General features: G+C 39.6%; 1 protein-coding gene across 2 annotated transcripts in view; it reads right to left on the minus strand.

Moving 5' to 3' along the window:
• The window catches only part of MGAT4B (alpha-1,3-mannosyl-glycoprotein 4-beta-N-acetylglucosaminyltransferase B), a 444527-nt gene that overhangs the window by 16355 nt on the left and 406256 nt on the right, over positions 1-21916 (minus strand). For both annotated transcript variants that reach the window (XM_044281108.1, XM_044281109.1), the window contains exons 11-12: positions 15959-16152; positions 9318-9396 (exon numbers count right to left, since the gene is read on the minus strand). In XM_044281108.1, coding sequence (XP_044137043.1) covers positions 9318-9396; positions 15959-16152 — 273 coding nt within the window. The remainder of the gene's footprint in view (positions 1-9317; positions 9397-15958; positions 16153-21916) is intronic.

Raw genomic sequence — 21916 nt, forward strand, 5'->3', positions numbered from 1 at the left:
CTTCCTATAGTGATTTATCCCCAGTATACACCACTATCCTATAATGATTTATCCCCAGTATAAACCACTATGATATTTACTGACTTCCTATAGTGATTTATCCCCAGTATACACCACTATGATATTTACTGACTTCCTATAGTGATTTATCCCCAGTATACACCACTATCCTATAATGATTTATCCCCAGTATAAACCACTATGATATTTACTGACTTCCTATAGTGATTTATCCCCAGTATACACCACTATGATATTTACTGACTTCCTATAGTGATTTATACCCAGTATACACCACTATCCTATAATGATTTATCCCCAGCATACACCACTATGGTATTTACTGACTTCCTATAGTGATTTATCCCCAGCATACACCACTATGGTATTTACTGACTTCCTATAGTGAGTTATCCCCAGTATACACCACTATGGTATTTACTGACTTCCTATAGTGATTTATCCCCAGCATACACCACTATGGTATTTACTGACTTCCTTTAGTGATTTATCCCCAGCATACACCACTATGGTATTTACTGACTTCCTATAATGATTTATCCCCAGCATACACCACTATGGTATTTACTGACTTCCTATAGTGATTTATCCCCAGTATACACCACTATGGTATTTACTGAATTCCTATAGTGATTTATCCCCAGCATACACCACTATGGTATTTACTGACTTCCTATAGTGATTTATCCCCAGTATACACCACTATGATATTTACTGACTTCCTATAGTGATTTATCCCCAATATACACCACTATGGTATTTACTAACTTCCTATAGTGATTTATCCCCAGTATACACCACTATAATATTTACTGACTTCCTATAGTGATTTATCCCAAGTATACACCACTATGATAATTACTGGATTCCTCTAGAAATGTACCTCTGGTATACACTGCTATGGTATTTACTGGATTCCTCTAATGATTTATTATGGCACACACCACTATATTTACAGGCTTCCTCTTTAATTTGCTCAAGTATGCAGCTAGCTCATAAGCGCTCTCTCGTGGTGACATGTTATATTTTAAAATTATGTCTATGCAGGGAATTTGGTGGTCTGTATCAGAAAAATGAAGCTCCGACTAATATACAGGTGAAACTCGAAACATTAGAATATCGTTCAAAGTTCATCTATTTCAGTAATGCAACTTAAAAGGTGAAACTAACATATGAGAGACTCATTACATGCAATGCGACATATTCCAAGCCTTTATTTGGTATAATTTGGATGATTATGGCTTACAGTTTATGAAACCCCAAAGTCACAATCTCAGGTACCCTTTGCTCAGGGGTATGGATTAATTAGCTCACACTTTGAGCCTAGAATTATATTAAACCTTTTCAGAATATTCTAATTTTAAGCTGCATTAATGCAATTCCTTTTAAATTGCATTATTGAAATAAATGGACTTTTGCTAAATATTGTAATTTTTCGAGTTTCACCTGTACAGATATATTAAAGGGGTTTTCTGAGATTTTGTTACCGAGTACCTATCCTCAGGATAGGTCATCAGTATCTGATTGGTGGGGGTCTGAAACCTGGGACCCCCTCCAATCAGCTGTTTTGAGAAGGCACAAGTGCTTCTGTGAGAACCGCAGCCTTCTCTGTACTTACCAAGCACAGCGTCGTATGTTGTATAGCAGCTGTGCTTGGTATCACACTCAGCCCCATTCACTTCAATAGTGCCTTCTCAAACAGCTGATCTTCAGGGGTTCTGGGTGTCGGACCCCCACCGATCAGACACTGATGACCTATCCTGAGGATAGGTCATCAGTTTCAAACTCTTAGAAAACAACAAAATGATATGTTGAAGATTCACATTAAGTTTTATAACTATTTAAATAATCTTGTCAACAACAATTGCAAGCAAAAATTTGCTGAAGCTCTGATGAACACAGCATTCTACGGGAGAGGATATCACACAAATCTGAAGTGATTGGTTGTTACATAAATCCTATCTACAATAAGCCAAGCTTCATTTTTCCAGATGCTGGCTGACCTCCAAACCTCAACACTTGAAGAATGCATTTCCTCACATTAGGCACGTGTTCTCCGGAACATCTATACGGGAAGTTGTACTTCCAGTAGATTTCTATGAGAGAAAGAGTCTTATTCAGCATAGACCTTTCACCGATCTGGCTAACTTTACATGGAATTTTAGTTTTCTACTTTTCCAAGTTCCTTCCGCAGTACAGCTACTTATCACTCACCAAACAGGCCCTTGTGCAAAACAACCAAAGTTGAGATACAGGGATTTTCCAGCACTAGAACATAGTTATGTAGTACAGAAAATGAAAAAACATACAGCACCCTTCAAAGAAACAATAAAGTCAAACACTGGTGCACACCCCATGCAGGAGCTTAGTCCAGCACTCCTTGGTAAGTCAAAAATGAGGGAACTGGAACCAGCACCACCAAAGCAATAGTGAAAAAAACGTGTACCTTTTAATCTATATTGTAGCAATCCATATACATGCAAATAGTTATGTAGTATGATTGAAAAAAGAGTGGACTGAACTCGTGTAAAAATAGCTTTAGGGTTGCGGCCACACAGTGCTGGAATTCTACAGCTCAGAATTTGTCATATGTCCTGTGTGGACCTTTACTGGTTTTGAGAATTACGTGACCTCCAAGAAACACACAAAGTAGAGGACATTATTATGAATGAGTAGAATATAGAATATGTGTATGGCTGTAATACGCCACTGATGATATGATTTGAATACACAATATATAGTAAAGGTGGAGCCCTATCTGTGTTATTAGTTAGTGTGTCCAAGATGTAGCTCTCCAGTCAGTGAATATCAATTCATGATAGACAGGAAAGCTTTGTGATGGTCGCAGTTTACCAGACGTTCCTTTTTTTGGGGGGGTTATCTTGTTTTTACTATAAGGACCTGGTCTTATTTCATGGCAGTGAAGGGAAGGGACTAATTGATCAGAAGCTCTACTGATGCTAAAAACTAATCATGGGGATCCCAGTGGTGTGACATCCCCATGGCAAGTAAGATGTAGAGGGCTGTCCAAAGTTGAGAAATCTCTTTAGGGTCCATTATGTGCAATTAAGTTTAGAACAAATTTCAGTGATGAACATTCATACCAATGCTCATTCCCGATAACTGACCCATGTACATGTGACCGAAATTCGTTCATCCAGTACTCTCAATTTTTATTTTGCACCGAACATCGTAGTTTGTCGACATCATATCACCGTTCATCCCCATACGAAGGGGAGGACTGCTGCATGTGAATGCAAATGAATGAGCAGGCAGTGATTGGTGCCGAATGGTCTGTTCCTAATCATTGCCCTGTGCATCGGCCCATATAAATGTGCCCTTAAAGGAGTTGCCCAAGATTTCACAAGTATAGGTCATCACTATCTGCTCGGTGCATCACCCTGCGTCAGCTTTCCTGCAGCTGCATTGTTGCTGGAACTACACAGTAGTGGAATGAGCTGGTTACTGTAGCACTGCCCCCACTGAAGTAAATGGGAGCACCACTGCAGTAACCATCTACTATTAACCAGTTGTGATGGCTCATCGTGTGGTTACGTCATCACTTGTAATGGGGTGGACAACGCTCACAGGATAGCCGCTAATTATCATGGCCTCTGTTTTAGCTCGTTAGAGCATTTAGCGGGCCGTACACATTAAAAAGTTGTCAGAGGTGTCTGGCAGCGGGTTTCTCCCCTCACTTTGTTCAGGACACATGTATGGAAAACTGAGTGTGTATAGGGATTAGAAGAGAGAGATGTCAGCCAAACAAGCATTTGTGCATGACCAGCATTCACATGAACGTGTCACACAAAATGCACCATAATCTGCAGGCAGCATGTTAAAGAGCAGGAGGAGCTGAGTAGATTGATATATAGGACCTATATATAGCCCTAACAAAATTACGGGCTCACCCCTAATTAGAATATATATAACCGATTGAAGGAGTGAGATGAGTAAAATACACTTTGATTCAAAAGATATATACTGCAGTAGTCCAAAAATAACACAATTTTATTTGAAAATTTTATTTGAAAATTAGATTGATATATAGTTTTATAGGAAAATATTCTGTAAAACTTGCAATTTATTCATTTAAATCTATTTTCTTCCTGTGAATTGTAAGTGAGCTGTCTTATCAGTGATTGATAACACCAGAGGTGTACGTCATGGCAGCATTTTGCCGTACTAATACGTCATGGTGATCAAGGCGGGCACCGGAGCGGTGAGCGCCCGATCACTGCTGTATCCGCCAGCATCGCTGTACAAGCCGATGCAGGCGGATTAACCCCTTCTATGCTGCGATCAGCGCTGACCGCGGCATAGAAGGGATATGCGTCGAGTGAGGGAGCCCATCGGGTCCCGGGGCGCTGCTCATCCGATGGATGAGAAGGCCGCCTGATGGCGTGCAGAGGCTGCCCAATGCCTTGCACGGCATCGGGACCTGCCTTCTACGGGTGCACAGGAGATTCAGCCTCAGGCTAGGTCTCCTAGGCAACCTGTTAGTGTATTACTCAGTGTAATACACTAACAGGCAATGCATTACAATACAGATGTATTGTTTGTATTGTAATGCATTGCAGAGGGGATCAGACCCCTAAAAGTAAAGTCCCAGAGTGGGACAGAAATAAATATAAAAAAAGTTTAAAAAAATTGTTTTTAATTAAAAAAAAATAACGTTTCAAGTAAAAAAAAGAAATAAAACACCCCTTTCTCTTGATTTTATATATAAAAAAAAAAAAAAACACGCGCATATTAGGTATCTCCGCGTCCGGAACAACTGGCTCTATAAATATATCACATGATCCACCCCGTCTGATAAACACTGTAAAAAAATAAAAACTGTTTAAAAAAGCAATTTTTGTCACCTTACATCACAAAAAGTGCAACACTAAGCGATCAAAAAGGCATGTGCCCTCCAAAATGGTACCAATAAAACTGTCACCTCGTCCTGCAAAAAAAGAGCCCCTACCTAAGACAATCGCCCCAAAAATTAAAAAAACTATGACTCTCAGACAATGGAGACACTAAAACATCATTTTTTTTGTTTCAAAATGCTATTATTGTGTAAAACTTAAATAAATAAAAAAAAGTATACATATTAGGTATTGCCGCGTCCGTAACAATCTGTCCTATAAAAATATCATGTGACTTAACCCCACAGGTGAACGCTGTAAAAATAAATAAATAAAAATGGTGCCAAAACAACCAATTTTTGGGTCACCTTGCCTAATACAGTAAAATAATGAATTATCAAAAAATATGTACCCAAAAATGGTACCAATAAAAACGTCAACTCTTCCTGCAAAAAAATGAGCCCTGCACATTTAAAAAAAAAAAAGTTTATTATTCAAAACTGAAACATACAAATAAAGTAGACAAATTTGATATCAGTGCGTCTGTAACAACCTGCTCTATAAAAATAGCACATGATCTAACCTGTCAGATGAACATTGTAAAAAATAAAAACTGTGCCAAAACCAGGGGGGCTTCAAATAGGACATGGTATCTAAAAACCAGTCCAGCAAAATCTGCCTTTAAAAAAACATGTGGCAGTCCTTTCCTTCTGCGCCCTGCCGTGCACCTTTACATCAGTTTATGACCACATGTGGGATGTTTCTGTAAACCTCAGAATCAGGGTAATACATGTTGAGTTTTGTTTGGCTGTTAACCCTCCATGTGTTAAAGAAAAAAATGGATTAATATGGAAAATCTGCCCAAAAAGTGCAATTTAGAAATTTCATCTCTGTTTTCCTTTACTTCTTGTGGAACATCTAAAGGGTTAACAAAGTTTGTGAAATCTGCTTTGAGTAACTTGAGGGGTGTAGTTTCTACAATTGGGTAATTTATGGGGGGTTTCAATTATGTAAGCCCTACAAAGTGACTTCAGACCTGAACTGGTCCTTAAAAAGTGGGTTTTGGAAAACAAATTTAGGCTGAGTTCACACGAGCGTGTCCGGATTAGGTCCGGCTGCGTCCTGGTGTATTGCGGCAAACCCGCGTGAGTAGGTACGCAATTGCAGTCAGTTTTGACTGCGATTGCGTTCCGATGTTCCATTTTTATCGCGCGGGCGCAATGTGTTTTGCGCGCGTGTGATAAAAAACCGACTGTGGTACCCAGACCCGAACTTCTTCACAGAAGTTCAGGTTTGGGTTAGTTGTAGTGTATATTGTATTATTTTCCCTTATAACATGGTTATAAGGGAAAATAATAGCATTCTGAATACAGAATGCATGGTACAATAAAAAATATTTTAACTCACCTTAATCCACTTGTTCCGCAGCCGGCATCTTTTCTGTCTTGTTCTGTGAAGAATAGGACCTTTGATGACGTCACTATGCTCATCACATGGTCCATCACATGATCTTTTTTACCATGGTGATGGCTCATGTGACGGACCATGTGATGAACGTAGTGACGTCATCAAAGGTCCTATTCTTCACAGAACAAGACAGAAAGATGCCGGCTGAGTGAACAAGTGGATTAAGGTGAGTAAAAAAAATATTTTTTATTTTTTTAACCCCTCCAGCCCTATTGTACTATGCATTCTGTATTCAGAATGCTATTATTTTCCCTTATAACATGTTATAAGGGAAAATAATAATGATCGAGTCCCCATCCTGATAGTCACCTAGCAACCGTGCGTGAAAATCGCACTGCATCTGCACTTGCTTGCGGATGGTTGCGATTTTCACGCAACCCCATTCATTTTAATGGGGTCTGCGTTGCGTAAAAAAACGCACAATATAGAGCATGCTGCAATTTTCACGCAACGCATAAGTGATATGTGAAAATCACAGCTCATGTGCACAGCCCCATAGAAATTAATAGGTCTGGATTCAGTGCGGGTGCAATGCGTTCACCTCCCGCATTGCACCCGCGCGGAAAACTCGCCCGTGTGAACTCAACCTTAGAATTACTTCTAAAATTCTAAGCCTTCTAACGTCCCCAAAAAATGCAGACCAAATTACAGTTACAAAATGATGCCAAAATAAAGTAGACATATGGGGAATGTTAAGTAATAAATATTTTATGAGGTATCGTTTTCTGTTTTAAAAGCAGAGAAATAGAAATTTAGAAAATTGCAAATTTTTTCAATTTTTTTTGTAAATTTGGGATTTTTTCATAAATAAAGGTGAAATATATTTACTCAAATTTATGACTGTCATGAAGTACAATGTGTCACGAGAAAACTGTCTCAGAAAGGCTTGGATAAGTAAAAGTGTTCCAAAGTTATTACCACATAAAGTGACACATGTCAGATTTGCAAAAAATGGCCTGGACAGGAGGGTGAAAACTGGCCCGGGGTAGAAATCGTTAAAGGGGTTGTCTTACTTCTCTTCTGCTCGTATCCAGGGGTTATGGCCACCACTGCAGCACAGATACGAGGTGGACAGAACAGGAGCTGCTGCGCATGCGTACCTATGTGCACTCCCATTGTCCCAGTCACCAGAGAGGCTGATACTTTTTCCTACAGTATAGTGTGCAAACATGGCCACCGCTGCTGGATTCCAGGGTGGTCATAATCCCTGGAAATTAGCAGTGTATAATGTAATGGAAAAAGACAAAATAATGATAATCACAATACATTAATAAGTGTCTTGTATTCACTTTCTCTACATGATAAATGGCATTTGCTGAAGTGAGACAAGCCCTTTAAGTTCAGAAGGAGCAGATATATAAATGTAAAAATTACTGTAAATGTAAAAAAAAAATGCTAAATCTCTTCCTACAAAACTATACAGGTGAAACTTGAAAAATATGAATATCATGCAAAAGTCTATTTGAAATAAATTAGAATTTTGTGAAAAGGTTCAATATTCTAGGCTCAAAGTGTCACACTTTGTCAGCTAATTAATCCATACCCCCTGAGTAAAGGGTACCTGAGATTGTAACTTTGGGGTTTTCATAAACTGCAAGCCATAGTCATCAAAACTATAACAAATAAAGTCTTGAAATATCTCGCTTTGCATGTAATGAGTCTATCTCATATATTAGTTTCACCTTTTAAGTTGTATTACTGAAATAAATTAACTTTGCACGATATTCTAATTTTTCGAGTTTCACCTGTATATAAATCTGTTCAGCTTTTTCTGCTCTATAATACACTACATGCAGATTGGATTGCCTTTTGTGGTGACATGTTCTTTTTAAGGTCCTTTAACATGGGCCTTCTGACCAGGCATCAAGAACAAAGTTTGTTATCAATACAGATTCCCATCTGTATGTTCCCATACAGATTCATTGTTTCTGGGCAGCAGATCCTGGTTTACACAGCACAATCTGCTGCCCAGGAACAATGATTTTGGGTGCAGCATCAATGATGCTTTTGCCCAATGAATGAACATTAGCTCATTTATCGGGTGATTGGTGACACCTTTACACTGGGAAATTAGCATTTGTAGGAACATTCCTTCCTGATATAGCCTAAGTAAAAGTCCCTCTAGACAATGATCTGATGTTTTAGGAGAAATAAGTCATAAATATATTGCACATGTCAACTCAATACAAATACAGTGATCCAAAATACAAGATACAATGGCCTCAGGATACAATTTTCAACATACAACGGTCTTTTCTGACCCATCGTAAGCTGAAACCAGACTCAACATACAATGTCTTAGAACCAGACTAATCAAGGACACTTCTCTGGTAAAATAGCTGTATTTGCTGGTTAGAAGCCATTCCTGACTTGTTTTATCTGTGTTAATTATTCGCTTATTTTTCTTAAAACCTAACTTTCTCTTATCTTGGATGCAGTGGCGTACATAGAGAAATAAGGACCCATCGCATAAGTCAAACCAGGCCCCCCACACAGGACAGAAGGGTTTCCGCCTAAACCCCTTTCAATAACCCTTGGGCCATTTTTCCACTGCCTCATTTGATAAAATTGTTCCTTTAGAGAAGGGGTGCTCAACCTGCAGCCCTCCAGCTGTTGTGAAACTACAATTGCCACCATGCCCTGCTGTAGGCTGATAGCTGTAGGCAGTCTGGGCATGCTGGGAGTTTTGCAACCACTGGAGAGCCGCACCTCCAGTAGAAGAGATAATCCAAACTAAGACTGGGCCGCCTCTTGACCTGGGCCCCATAGCAGTCACATGGTCTGCCGCTATGGTAGTTATGCTCCTGCTTGGACGACATTTTGGGGCTTTGGAACTGATTACTTAACTTACAATGGTTTCAACATACAATGTTCGTCCTGGAACCAAATAATATTGCATCTTGAGGGACCACTATACATAATCCCAATTCCCAAACTTTTATCCATGCCATACACTCATTTACCATGGTCACTTACATCAAAAGGCAGGATCTCAATGGTGGTGTTATAAAGCTTATCTTCAGGGTGCTCAATGTTCCCACTTCGGAAAAAATACCTATAGGAAAAAAAAAATAATTAAGATTCAACTTATCAAGTCAAAGACAGCTGAAGGTCGATATGATAACATGCAATTATTTCTTGTAGTTTAATTAACTCATATCTTTGGGAGGAGGAGAAGCTGCATCCACAGCCAACACTGTTGAAAGAAAAAAGGTTCTGAATGATCCATACCTTCCTATTTTTGCAGAAAATTGTTATATCAGAGAATCTCTTCCTTCATTTCCACAGCTTTAACTTGGGTCATAATAAAGAAAGCAGCAATATATAAAATGCATACGATATATAGAAATACGACATGAATGTATTACCAGTCTGTTTTGGACAATGCACTTTTGTCCTCATGGGATAAGCTGAAGGGTTTCCTTTAGGATAAGTCGTTATCTGCTGAGGAACCTGGTAGCAGTGCCTGTTCACATTGAAATCAATGGGCTTTGCAATGCATGGCCACAGTGAATTCTCCAGACCTTAGAGATGCTTTTATAGATGCTTTGGCTAAAAGATAAAGGATGAATGGATGACCTCTTCAAGTAACCCAGAATGCCCTAAAGAGGTATTTGAAAATGGGGTTTCTAAACCAGACAACCTTTAGTCTGTATTACAAATAGTGAAAGGGGTTGGATAGGGGAGAACTATTGGATCAGTAAGCATGCTACCATTGGGACCCCCACTAATCATGAAAATAGTGACCCCATATTCTGTAGAACACTCCCCCCCTCCACCCCTGGTTGCATGGGAGTGTGGGCGATAGCCAAGGGCTGTACCCAAGAATTCTTATAAAAATGAATGGAGCAGCAGCACGCACGCATGCCCGACCAGCCGCTTTTTTCATTTCGGGGGCTCCACGGGGTACAGAGTCCCTGATCTTGTAATTGGTGGGGGTCTCAGTGGTAGGACCACCACCAACCTAATAGTTATCCTTTATCCTGTATATAGGGGATAACTTCACATAACCAGACTACATCTTTAAAGTGGTCTCAAGTCATAGCTTTACGTTAATTATTATATTGGGGAGCTGCAGTAGTTCCTAACGCTATTAAATGGCATTACATCCTATACAAGTGGGAGACATTTAAGCTACCTGTATTTGCGGAATGGAGTTGGAAGGGAGGCTGTCACACAACAGTCTCTCTGCTCACTCTATGTACGGCATGTATCACAAAGTGTCTGTTCATCCAGTATAAGCGCTACGGACCTCTATATAGGAAAGCCCAGTTTGCTGCCCTTTTCTGTACAGTAAAAAAGTATACCTAATCAGATCACCTGCAGGGAGGCCATGAAGACACACCTTGTCCTCCATCAAGTAAATTGATATGTTTAACATGGTGTCCACAGGCTATTATATACTCTATTTTTCAATTACTTAAAGGGGATGCCAGTGTTATTCAAAAAGGTATTATCAGGCAGGAATGATCATAAAATATTACAAAAACATACTCGCCCATTTCACACCTGCCACTTCTAGTGCCGCCATTCTGATCCTCCTCATCACTGCAGCCATGCCATCATCTTCTTGGCTGCAGGAAAGAAGTACCTGTATGCCCCGGACACCACTGCAGCCAATCAATGGTCTCAACAGTATGACACATAACCACTGAGGCCAGTAACTGGTTGCAGTGGTCACAAGGAATACGGATGTAGCAGGGTTAACACACATGCTTTATGACACGTTATCTAAACTAAATGCATTAAGCAATTGCTTTTCAATGGCTTTTGTTTCACGATAACGTGATGAGTTAAGAAATTTAAGTTAAGAGTGTGTGTGTTACCCCTGCTACATCTGTATATGGATATATCCAAACAACGCCTAGCAAGGGGGATCGGAGTGGTGGTACTGGGGGCGGCAGTGGGTAAAATAGGTAAGCATATCTTATTTAATTTTTCTATGACCATTACTGCCTGGAGAGACTTTATTTATAATGGGGACTATCATTTTAACAGTTTCAAGATCTGTGATTGCTGTTCAATAGATGACAACTTGTAAAGACCATGTTCTGCTCATAGCTACAAAGCATCAATGGATCATTCAGATGGAAACACTGCAGCAAAGACCCAGCTATGATAAATATGTAATAGATCCTTATTGATCTTTCAGCCTCTAGATTTTAAAAAAATCCATTCACCAAAAGCAAGCAGACATATACATACATACGTATATTAGAAAGTTGAACAGCTTTTCATTATATAAATCATTAAAGGGGTTGTCCATTCTTGTGTAAATAAAGCTTACACTCCTGTAATATACATTTACTTCATATGTATATTATATGTGCCCTATACATTTCAGTATGAAGCTTGAGCCTCTTAGGACCATTGCCTCTTGTTAAAGGGGCTTGTCTCACTTCAGCAAATGCCATTTATCATGTAGAGAAAGTTAATACAAGGCACTTATTAATGTATTGTGATTGGCCATATTGCCTCCCTTGCACTTGATTCATTTTTCTATCACATTATACACTGCTCGTTTCCATGGTTACGACCACGCTGTAGTCCAGCAGTGGTGGCCGTACTTGCACACTAAAGGAAAAAGCAGTGTCCTCTCTGGTGGTGGGGACCATAGTAGTGCATATAAGTACGTGTGCGCAGCAGCTGACGTCCCGGCCACCTTTATGCTGCAGCAGTGGCCGTCACCCATGGAAATAAGCAATGTATAATGTAATGGAAAAATGAATCAAGCCAGCAAAGGAAGCAATATGGACAATTACAATACATTAGTAAGTGCCTTGCATTAACTTGTATTAAGATGTCTACATGATAAATGCTCTTTGCTTTAAGAGTCCACAGTTCGGTCTTATATTACTTTTGCCAATTGTAAGCAGTGCTCATGCAATTTTTTGCTGCATTTTATCAACAGTGGTGTGTTGCTAGAACTATACAATGTGATTAGGCTTCTATTCAGGCAGACTCTTTAAAAGCAGCTTTATCTAAATTCTTCCTCGGGTGCTCAAAAGAGAAGCACCAGTAAAGATAGATAAATACTGGAAAAGCTAGGCAAATATTTGCAGAGTGCTGAGTGGTATCAAGACGAGGAGACAAAATGAAGACTTCACTGATGCAATTTGAAACACTTAGGACTTATGTACACAACCGTTGTTGTTTTGCTGTCCGTTTTTCACAGTTCCATAACAGAGTTTTTTTTTCTCTGATTGAAATCCTCTTTTGTTCCGATATTCCACAATACATATCAGTATGGTTTCCGTATGCGATCTGTTTTTTGCTGATCGTAAACAGTAATTTATTATTCACCAAACACATGAACAATATGGGCTGGGCATAGCATTTCTACAGTATGGATCCGCAAAATACGGATGTGTTCCGTGTGCATTCTGTATTTTTTGCAGACCCATTGACTTGAATGGGGCCTCGGACCGTGATTTGCAGACCATAATAGAACATGCACTACTTTTTTGCATAACGGAAATCCGGAAATGGAATGCACACTGAGTACCTTCCGTTGTTTTTGTGGACCCATTGAAGTGAATAGTTCCTCATACGGTCCGCAAAAAAAAAGAAAAGGAACGGAAGCGGAAAGAAAATAAGTTTGTGTGCATGAGCCCTTACAGAAAGCTTGACACCTGGAAAACTTACTTCATGAATGTAGACAGAGAAAAATTTATCGTTTCATATCAGTTTTGCTTAAAGGGGTTGCCCCATGACAAGAACTTATTCGCCACTCCATCAACTCTATGGGGGCTGCCCGAGATAGCAGAATACAAGTGCTCAGCTATCTCCAACAGCTCCACACAGCTCAATGGAGCAGGGGCCATGTGTGTCTAGAGCTCCACTGAAATGGGAAAAAGGGCCCCAGCCGTCGGACTCCCATCGATCAGACACTAATCCCTTATCCTGTGGATAGGAGATACGTTTTTGACATGGGACAACCTCTTTAAGTGTGCATTAGTGTACTTCCTGCAAATTTATCAAAGGGTTCAAGTGTTTTTTTGTATTTGTCACATCTTTGAACCTAACACTTTGGGGGTCATTTATCAAACTGGTGTAAAGTAGAACTGGCTTATTTGCCAATAGCAACCAAACAGATTCCACCTTTTATTTTTGACAGCTCCTTAGGAAAATGAAAGGTGGAATCTGGTTGCTATGGGTAACTAAGCCAGTTCTACTTTACACCAGTTTGATAAATCACCCCCTTTGTCTAGAAATACTTATACAGTTTTTTCACTCCATAAGTCTGCAGTAAAACAAATTAATGTAGCTAACCATCCCCACATCCCCACCGACTTTATAAAACTGGAGTGAGTAGTGTCACAATGTTTGCACAAGTAAGCCCAAAAAGTAACAGCAGCCCTATTCTGAGACTTTTTAAAGACAGAATTCTGCAGTGCAGGGTGCCTTGAATTCCCCCATTAGTATATTATTTAGGTTACGTTACATTTACAGTTACATTTTAATCAGATATTTAGAAATACATATTCATTAGGGGTTCCACTCCTGTTCACCCATTTAGAAGCTTCACATCATAGGCCTGTCATGTTTCTTCACCCATACTGTTGACCAAAAGTGACACTAATCATAGCCTTCACTAAACAAGTCTGCAGACTCCAACCTAGATTAATACAAGCTGAACATTTCTTTGAAGTTTCTACCTTAGGCCGAATGCACACGGCCGTTGTTCACGTCCGTGGGCGGTCCATGGAACCGCGGCCTGGATTCCTGCTGAGTGCAGGAGCGCACAGCGTCATTGGTTGCTATGACGCCGTGCGCTCCCTGCTGCCGCCACAGTACATTAATACACTGGTATAGATCATACCAGTGTATTACTGTACTGTGGCGGCAGCAGGGAGCGCACGGCGTCATAGCAACCAATGACGCCGTGCGCTCCTGCACTCAGTAGGAATCCAGGCCGCGGTTCCACGGACCGCTCATGGCCGTGAACAATGGCCGTGTGCATTCGGCCTTAAAGGGGTAATGGGCCCAAAGGTGATCTTCCAATATTTCAACATTTAACAAAATTACATTGATCCGCGAGAATATTGAACTGTCCTCCCAATATTATCAATATTAGTCTCCCTTATTGAGCAGTAGGTCTATTAAACAGTAATTATTTCCCTAGGCCCCAGAACCTACAATTTGATTACTCAGAGCGTCTTCTTCTGTGTACCCAGAAAACAACATAGTCCTTTTGTTCAAGTCAGTCAATAGATGCCCAGCAGATAACGCAATTACAGCTGGCTTCCTCAGGTTGACAAAAGAACTTCCCTTTCTGCAGAGATATCACAGCTTGCTGCCATAAGGGGTCTGTAAGCTAGCTTGCTGCAGACAAGCCGGCACCAAGGTTTCCCAGATTGCAACATGAATCTGAGATATGATTTTTACCTTTTTAAGAGAGACCATGCATCTTACGGACGTAAAAATTACATCATCGTGTCACTCAGAATTCACTGGACGTTTACATAGGACAAACATAACTCTAAGATGTGCCCAGGTAAAGTTATGGTGTTACCCCATCATAGAACCAGTTATAATAGTAATATTTGGTATCCCTGAACTCCATATTTTGTGGGGAATGTGAATATGTGCTTGTTACTTGTGTACAGCGGAGACATCCCGCGATATGGCACATGCCATATTTCAGAACTGACATTCACCTCAGGAATACAGCCTGCCCAGCAGGCGGACTCTCAATTCCCTGCCTTGATTCTGGGACCCTTTATAACAAAGACCTAGAATCTGCTAAAGGCGTTCTCCACTTTTAACAACACCTGAAGAGGGCCTCAGCAAGAGAACCCGTGGGCTGTAGGCATATTACACTGGACAAAGGCTTCTTGGACTTTATCCCTGCAACGGACTATTTCACCAACAGACATCTTTTCTGCGGAAACGAAGTATTATCTTTCTTTTCTCCCTTTTGTTTATTGGACTATACGTTCCTTGATTATTGTGTTATAATTACTGTGCATCGTGATAATTTGTATTGTATATAGATATATAATAAATGACCTCCAAGTCATTTCTCTAGCCATATGCCTGTTTTCAAACACTGCAAAAACTTACCCTAGCCTCTCTGAAGAGAAAGCTACTCGGTTCTGTTATCTAGATAGTGGGTTCCTTGCTCCCATAAATTGCAAGGTGGTGGCAGTTAAACTACCCTGTGTGTGGTTCCGGTCCGGTCGCTCACACGCTTACTGGCGGTCGATCGGCGGTCCAATCCCTGCGCTTTCAGCCTATCGACTGTACGGACTCAAGTTAGACTGTCGGTGTGCTGAAAGTGGCCGGGAGGCCTGTTTGCGGATTGACCACTAGGGGCGCTGTGACGGTTTCGTGACGTATTGTGGCCGCGGCGGTCGCAGTTCGTCACAGAGGTTCCCTTCTATTCTGGAAATCAGTGGTGGACTCAACCAACATGGGCTAACCACATGTATCTATAACATTTAAGCTGAATACAATGCTTTGTCAAATGTGTGGCTTTAGTACAAGACTACACTAATTATGACTGCATGGGCTGACTCCCTAAACATAACAGGAAGAATTGAGAAATACCAAAGGTAATGAAAATTTGGGTCATACAGCAAGAGAACTTCCAAAGTGATTTGCTATTCACAGACCTTTCCACCCGTAAAGGTTTGAAGAACCTAAAGCGTACAAAGTCTCCTGCAGTTGGTGTGAATGCCCAAAAGAAATCTTCTCTCAGGTAAGCCTTCTCCAAGGTGAAATGTTGGTACGTTTTTAAGCTGGTGCTGACTTCAGCGGCAGGATTCACATGTTCTTTGCGGAGAGCTTGTTTACCAAAGTCTTTGTCCTGAATGAAAGAAAAGACTACAAACTATCAATTTCACTTGGTATACCAAAATGCGGTGACCAGTTATAACAATGAATAGAAAAGATTGAGATGCTAATTAGCCTGTGCTCAAAATAAGGACAGGTCATGTATAAGCAGTGTGTGAGTAAGACTCTTTTTACAACGTGAATGCCTGGCCATAATGAGCACACATCCACGAAAACAAAACGAGTTTCAGTCCCGTGTAAAAGATGTCATCGGTTGGCAACGTCCCTTTATGCTAGTTCCTGATAATCGGCCCATGTAAAGGTGAAGCCAATTGCCTGATGAACGCGCAAACAATCGTTCATCAGGTGAAAGTATTGTTGATGCCGGCATCTAAATCATCATTTCAAGTTAGCATGAAGTACTGTGTAAATCAATCTGCTGTCCAGAAACAAAGAATCAGTATGGGGACAAGCAATTGCAGTAGTGATTGCTTGTCCCCATACAACAGAGGTTTCACCTCCACTGACAAGCATTAAATTATTGGGAATGAATACTCTGTTGGCTCATGAAAATGGGCCTTCAGCAGACTGCTGCCGTATTTACATGGGCCAGTGATCGAGAATGTGTGTTCTTATGAAGGTCCTTTAGACATATCATTTTAATAGCAATAGAATAAAAGGACTGTTTACTGTGTGTGCAGATATGTTAGTAGAGGATTATGAGTTACTAGAGGGGTGTCCCATTCAAGACCTTTATCTATTAGCCAAAACAGAGAGCCACTACTGGTAATGTTTTTTGTCAAAGCAATTCAGTACACAGAAAATTCACTGGGATCAATGAAAACTATGTCATACTTATATTTCCCTGTAGGGGCACTGCTGTGGAATTATATAGTTGCTGGCAGATCTACCCTCTGATTACAGTTGACTGCTGGGATTCCCAGCATTAGGACAACTTGTAATCAACTTATTAGAGGACACTTCTAACAAAAACAATTGCCCAAACCGGACAAGCCCTTTAATACATGTTACAATAATTAGCTTCAAGACAATAAGAATAACACAACTAATAGGACATAAATGGCACTAAACACTAATGATGTATATGGATTAAAACATGAGACCCTATAAATGCCTCTTCCAATAGTTTATTTAGGGCTCCATAAAGAAACAACCCAAATCACACAGTAAGAACCCTCCACATCAAACATCAAAGTGGCTTAAAATGTACAAGAAAATGAACTGACTGACACGGGTGGAAACAGCTGCACATTACTAAATGCTTCTACATTCCACAAGTGGCCTTCAGGTTTTAAACTAGAACGCATGGAAAAACCCATTGGTTGCTGCTAATTCATTTATAGTATACATAAAACATCACCTGTCCATGGGCCCTATGAAAGGATAAGAATGTCATAACAGCATACCTCACTCTGGCAAACTTAGGCTATTGGCGTATATCATGGATGGTCATTCATTTGTAGAAACTGCTCCTGAGGGAATGTCTAGCAGTCCAGGACTAACACCTGCTAATTGTCTAAATCTTATTTCAGTGTAAGATAGTAGCTATCATATTAAAAGGAGTTGTTGATGATGAGACAACCCCTTTCAGGCTGCTCGAATGTGTGGTTAGCGTGAGACTGCAATCTTTATACCTTAGTTTACTTTCAGACCTTTTGATATTCAGTTTGCAACATGATCCTCGTTTCAGGCCCTTCTCATCTGGGCAAGTCCCTCCCAATAACAGATGGCAGATGTGAGGTGTGTGAGCTAGTAGATCCTCTCCCCAAATCTAATGTGTACAACCTCCTGTTGCTCTCTAACACTGAGAGAAGGGAAGGGGAGAGCAGAGAGAGCATCATAAACAGAAACAGTTCTCTGACAGATTAATGTCAGATTCGGCAGATAGGTGAAAGACACTCTGCAGAAGCAATATGGTCGATTTTTTTTATTAAGACCAGTTAGAAAGTTGCTCTCTTTTGCATTTAGCAAATAAACAATACAAACATGTCAGTGCAAAGGTTTCCGTAGCCTTAAAGTCTACTTTTATTTTGTACTAGAAAAATGACAAACACTATCCAAATTGCTATAGGTGACACCACTGTCTTTCTACTTAAGTACTATCATTATCCTACTTTTATCTTTTCAACTTTAAATCAGATCACACATCAGCAGCATAAAGCAATCTGTATGCTGCAAATAAACTGTTCACACTTGCTGTTGAAAAGTCTATTGGTATATTGTGAATGCAGATGTCTATGACATAGTCACATCGGGGCTCCCATAAATAGCATCTTTATTCCGGTGAGTGTGCCTAAACAAACTTTCGATTCCACGCAGTCCTGCAAGGCACAATTTTTCCACAGCTATATTTCTGGTAATTCAATGTGACCGGAACTGCAGCGCAGCTCTCTGACTATATACTGTACCATAACCTTACAAATAGAAACCTGTTACCACAAAATGAAGTGCAATCTGCAGGCAGCATGTCATGGAGCAGACATAGCTGTGCAGATTGCTATATAGTTTTGTTGGAAAAAGATTCAGTAAAACTTTTAAGGTATACATTTATAACTCTGTTTTTCTGAGTTATACATGGGGGGGGGTTAGAAATTTTGTGTATAAAAAGAGTCCATCATATAAGGCCTATACAGGTATATGAATAGGAACATTAAGAGAAGCCATTTTGGTCTGATTTTGTCTTATGCAAGAGGGTAATATAAGTCCAAACCCTTGTAAACTTAGAATCACTAACTCGAGATTAGACTTGTGTAAAGACTTTTGATTATAAAACTTAGGATGATTTGCATAGTCTGCTCTTGTGTGAGAAGAAATTTAGACAGGTCTAATAAAATGTATTTACCTAGATAAAACACTGAAGAAGAAATGTGTGAGTTTTAGGTTAGTCGAAATGAACAGAAAGAGACTCATTTTATTTTGGGTTTTTATATTAATCAATGTATGAGTGGATTTTGATTTTTACACCATCGATTTAAATATGTGTGTTTTATATAACTAAGAGTGTGGTAATTATAGATGTATTCATTTTAAGGTAAGAATTGAGGTAATTGGAACTATGTAATTTTAGAATGTCTCCCAGAGAACAGTGTAAGTTAATGATCACTTTCCTGAAGGCTGGGTTCAGACCTGAGCGTTTTACAGCGCGTTCCTATGCGCTGTAAAACGCTCAACAGGCAAGAACCAATGATTCCCTATGGGAATGGTTCTTACCTGGGCGTTTTACAGTGCGTACGATCGCGCTGTAAAACGCCCGACGCCCCAAGAAGTACATGAGCTTCTTTGGGGCGTCTTGTCGCGCGTTCCCGTACATAGACTTAGAGGGAACGCGCGACAATAGGCGGTCGCTTGTTCCGGAGCCGCGTATGTCAGACGCCCGTAGAATCGTGCATCCCGAACGCTCAGGTCTGAACCCAGCGTAAAGATTTCTTGAATGGAGAAAGGTGACCATAAACAAACCCTGTCTTTTTACCAAACAATGACCACGAGTGTTGTAGTTTGTGTTTGGAATGAATTAGGTTTAGTCAGAGATTTAGAAAGAGACTAGATGTTTGACAAAAGATAAACTTTATTGTCTCTTTCAGGTCTCTTCAAAGTTCTGTCTGAAACTTTAGTTAAAATGTATCCCTTCTTCAAATTAATGAGAAAATATACAGAAAATAGCTATAATTGCCAAGACTTTTATATGGAGCCTTAGTGTCAACTAGTGTTAGGATAAAATGAAGGCTTCAATTTTGAAATCACTGTGGAGGTCCTATTAGTTATAAAGTGATGTCACTAAGTAAATGATCGAAACAGGCCAGTCCCATTTTAGATGGGATAAAAAGATGGTATGGGCTGACAGATGGAAGATCTTCTTGAATCAGCTTTGGATGGTTATATTGAAGAAAACATCTTGAAACATCTTGAGACCTGAAGACATCTTGATTAGAGATGAGCGAACTTCTGTTTTAAGTTCGGCGTGTAAAGTTCGGGTTTGGATTAGCGGAGAATCCCGATCTGGAACCGGATATGGATTCCGACTTCCGTTGTGGTCCGTGGTAGCGGAATCAATAATCGGCCATTATTGATTCCGCTACCACGGGCCACAACGGAAGTCGGAATCCATATCCGGTTCTAGATCGGGATTCTCCGCTAATCCAAACCCGAACTTTACACGCCGAACTTAAAACAGAGGTTCGCTCATCTCTAATCTTGATCCATCGGATCCAGCCACTTGACCACCTTTTCAGCCATTGGAGGCAGCCATCTTAGAACCATTGAAACTGATTGCTGCTAGCTGACATTTTGGTATAGTATAACCTTACCTATATTTTATAGGATAATTAATTAATATAATATATATCTATATATATTCAATTAACCATACTTTGCGTATAGTACCTGTTTTGGAATAAGATTGGGGTGTACCTGCAGCATCATCCTAAAACTTTATCCAATTCAGGGAGATTTATATGTACTGTTGGAAACACAGTATCAACTCCAAAGAACTGAATTCAGTTATAGGCCGGTATGGTTAATTATGTATATATATTTGCATCAGTAAAAGAGGAAATCTGAATTGGACCAGATTTGGATTTAATCAGACATTTGTCGGCTGAGAGAAATCAGGTATCAAGTTGATTTAAAATATAATTGAAGGGTATTGTCATAATAAGGCATAGTAGTGGATATATATATATATATATATATATATATATCCATAGAAAAAGTCTGGCAGCACTCCCTTGTAGCTTTAAAGATGTAGGGTGCCCGCGGTGATCCCTCGATTCGGGACGGAAAACCAAGACTGAAAGTCCGCAGCACTCCTTAAAAGATAAAATGTGCTCTTTATTCACACATATCAAGTGACTGTGTCACTTGATATGTGTGAATAAAGAGCACATTTTATCTTTTATGAAGTGCTGCGGACTTTCATTCTCTTTCTCTCTCTCTCTCTATTTATATATATATATATATATATATATATATATATATATATATATATATATATATATATTACTTTGACTTTCTTAAAAATTTGCATATCATTGATTGAATTTCATTTGTCACCAATTTTTCTTACATATTACTTTGCACTGTATTTAATATATATATATGTATTTAATAAATATATATTTTGATTTTCCACCGCCTTCTTTTTGTCATCTAACTTGCGCAGATTGTTTTAGCTTGGTATTTATGATAATAGATTAGAATCTCCTTCATTACAGATTCTAATCTATTTACATAAATAATATAGACTGTTAATTGGAGACAGCATAAATATTCCGACATAATTGGAGGTCCCACCGAGATCTGCCTAGTTGACACAAAAAGTTGTGGTGCAAAATATATATTTGATAAGGTTATTGTGGTACTTGTAGTGCAAAAAGTAGAAAAATGTCTGAATGCTGGTGCAGAGGCAAAGCCTGATATGCATAACAAAGAAAGGCAAGCAATAATGAAAGATCAAGAATTACTGCATCTTCAAGATAGATTAGATATCAAAGAGGATTTAAAAGTTTTGGGGGCTATTCTGGAAGGGACAGTAACAGGATATCCTGATGATATTTGGGCTAAGGGATCCAGGTTTGCTGAGTATATCTGTAGCATTGCTCAAGCTAAACACAAAAAGGATAAGGATATGATGATCCTTCAATCTTGGCCTGAATTCATACTTGTGATTTGTGAATTTGCAAAACTATTAGAAAAGGTAAAATATCAAAATGATCAGCAGGTTGATGAGAGAGAACAGTTCCAGAAATAAATAAGTGTAATAAGTTAAGGCCGCCACAGTT

This window comes from Bufo gargarizans, chromosome 2 (genome assembly GCF_014858855.1).
Source record: "Bufo gargarizans isolate SCDJY-AF-19 chromosome 2, ASM1485885v1, whole genome shotgun sequence".
NCBI classification, from domain to species: domain Eukaryota; kingdom Metazoa; phylum Chordata; class Amphibia; order Anura; family Bufonidae; genus Bufo; species Bufo gargarizans.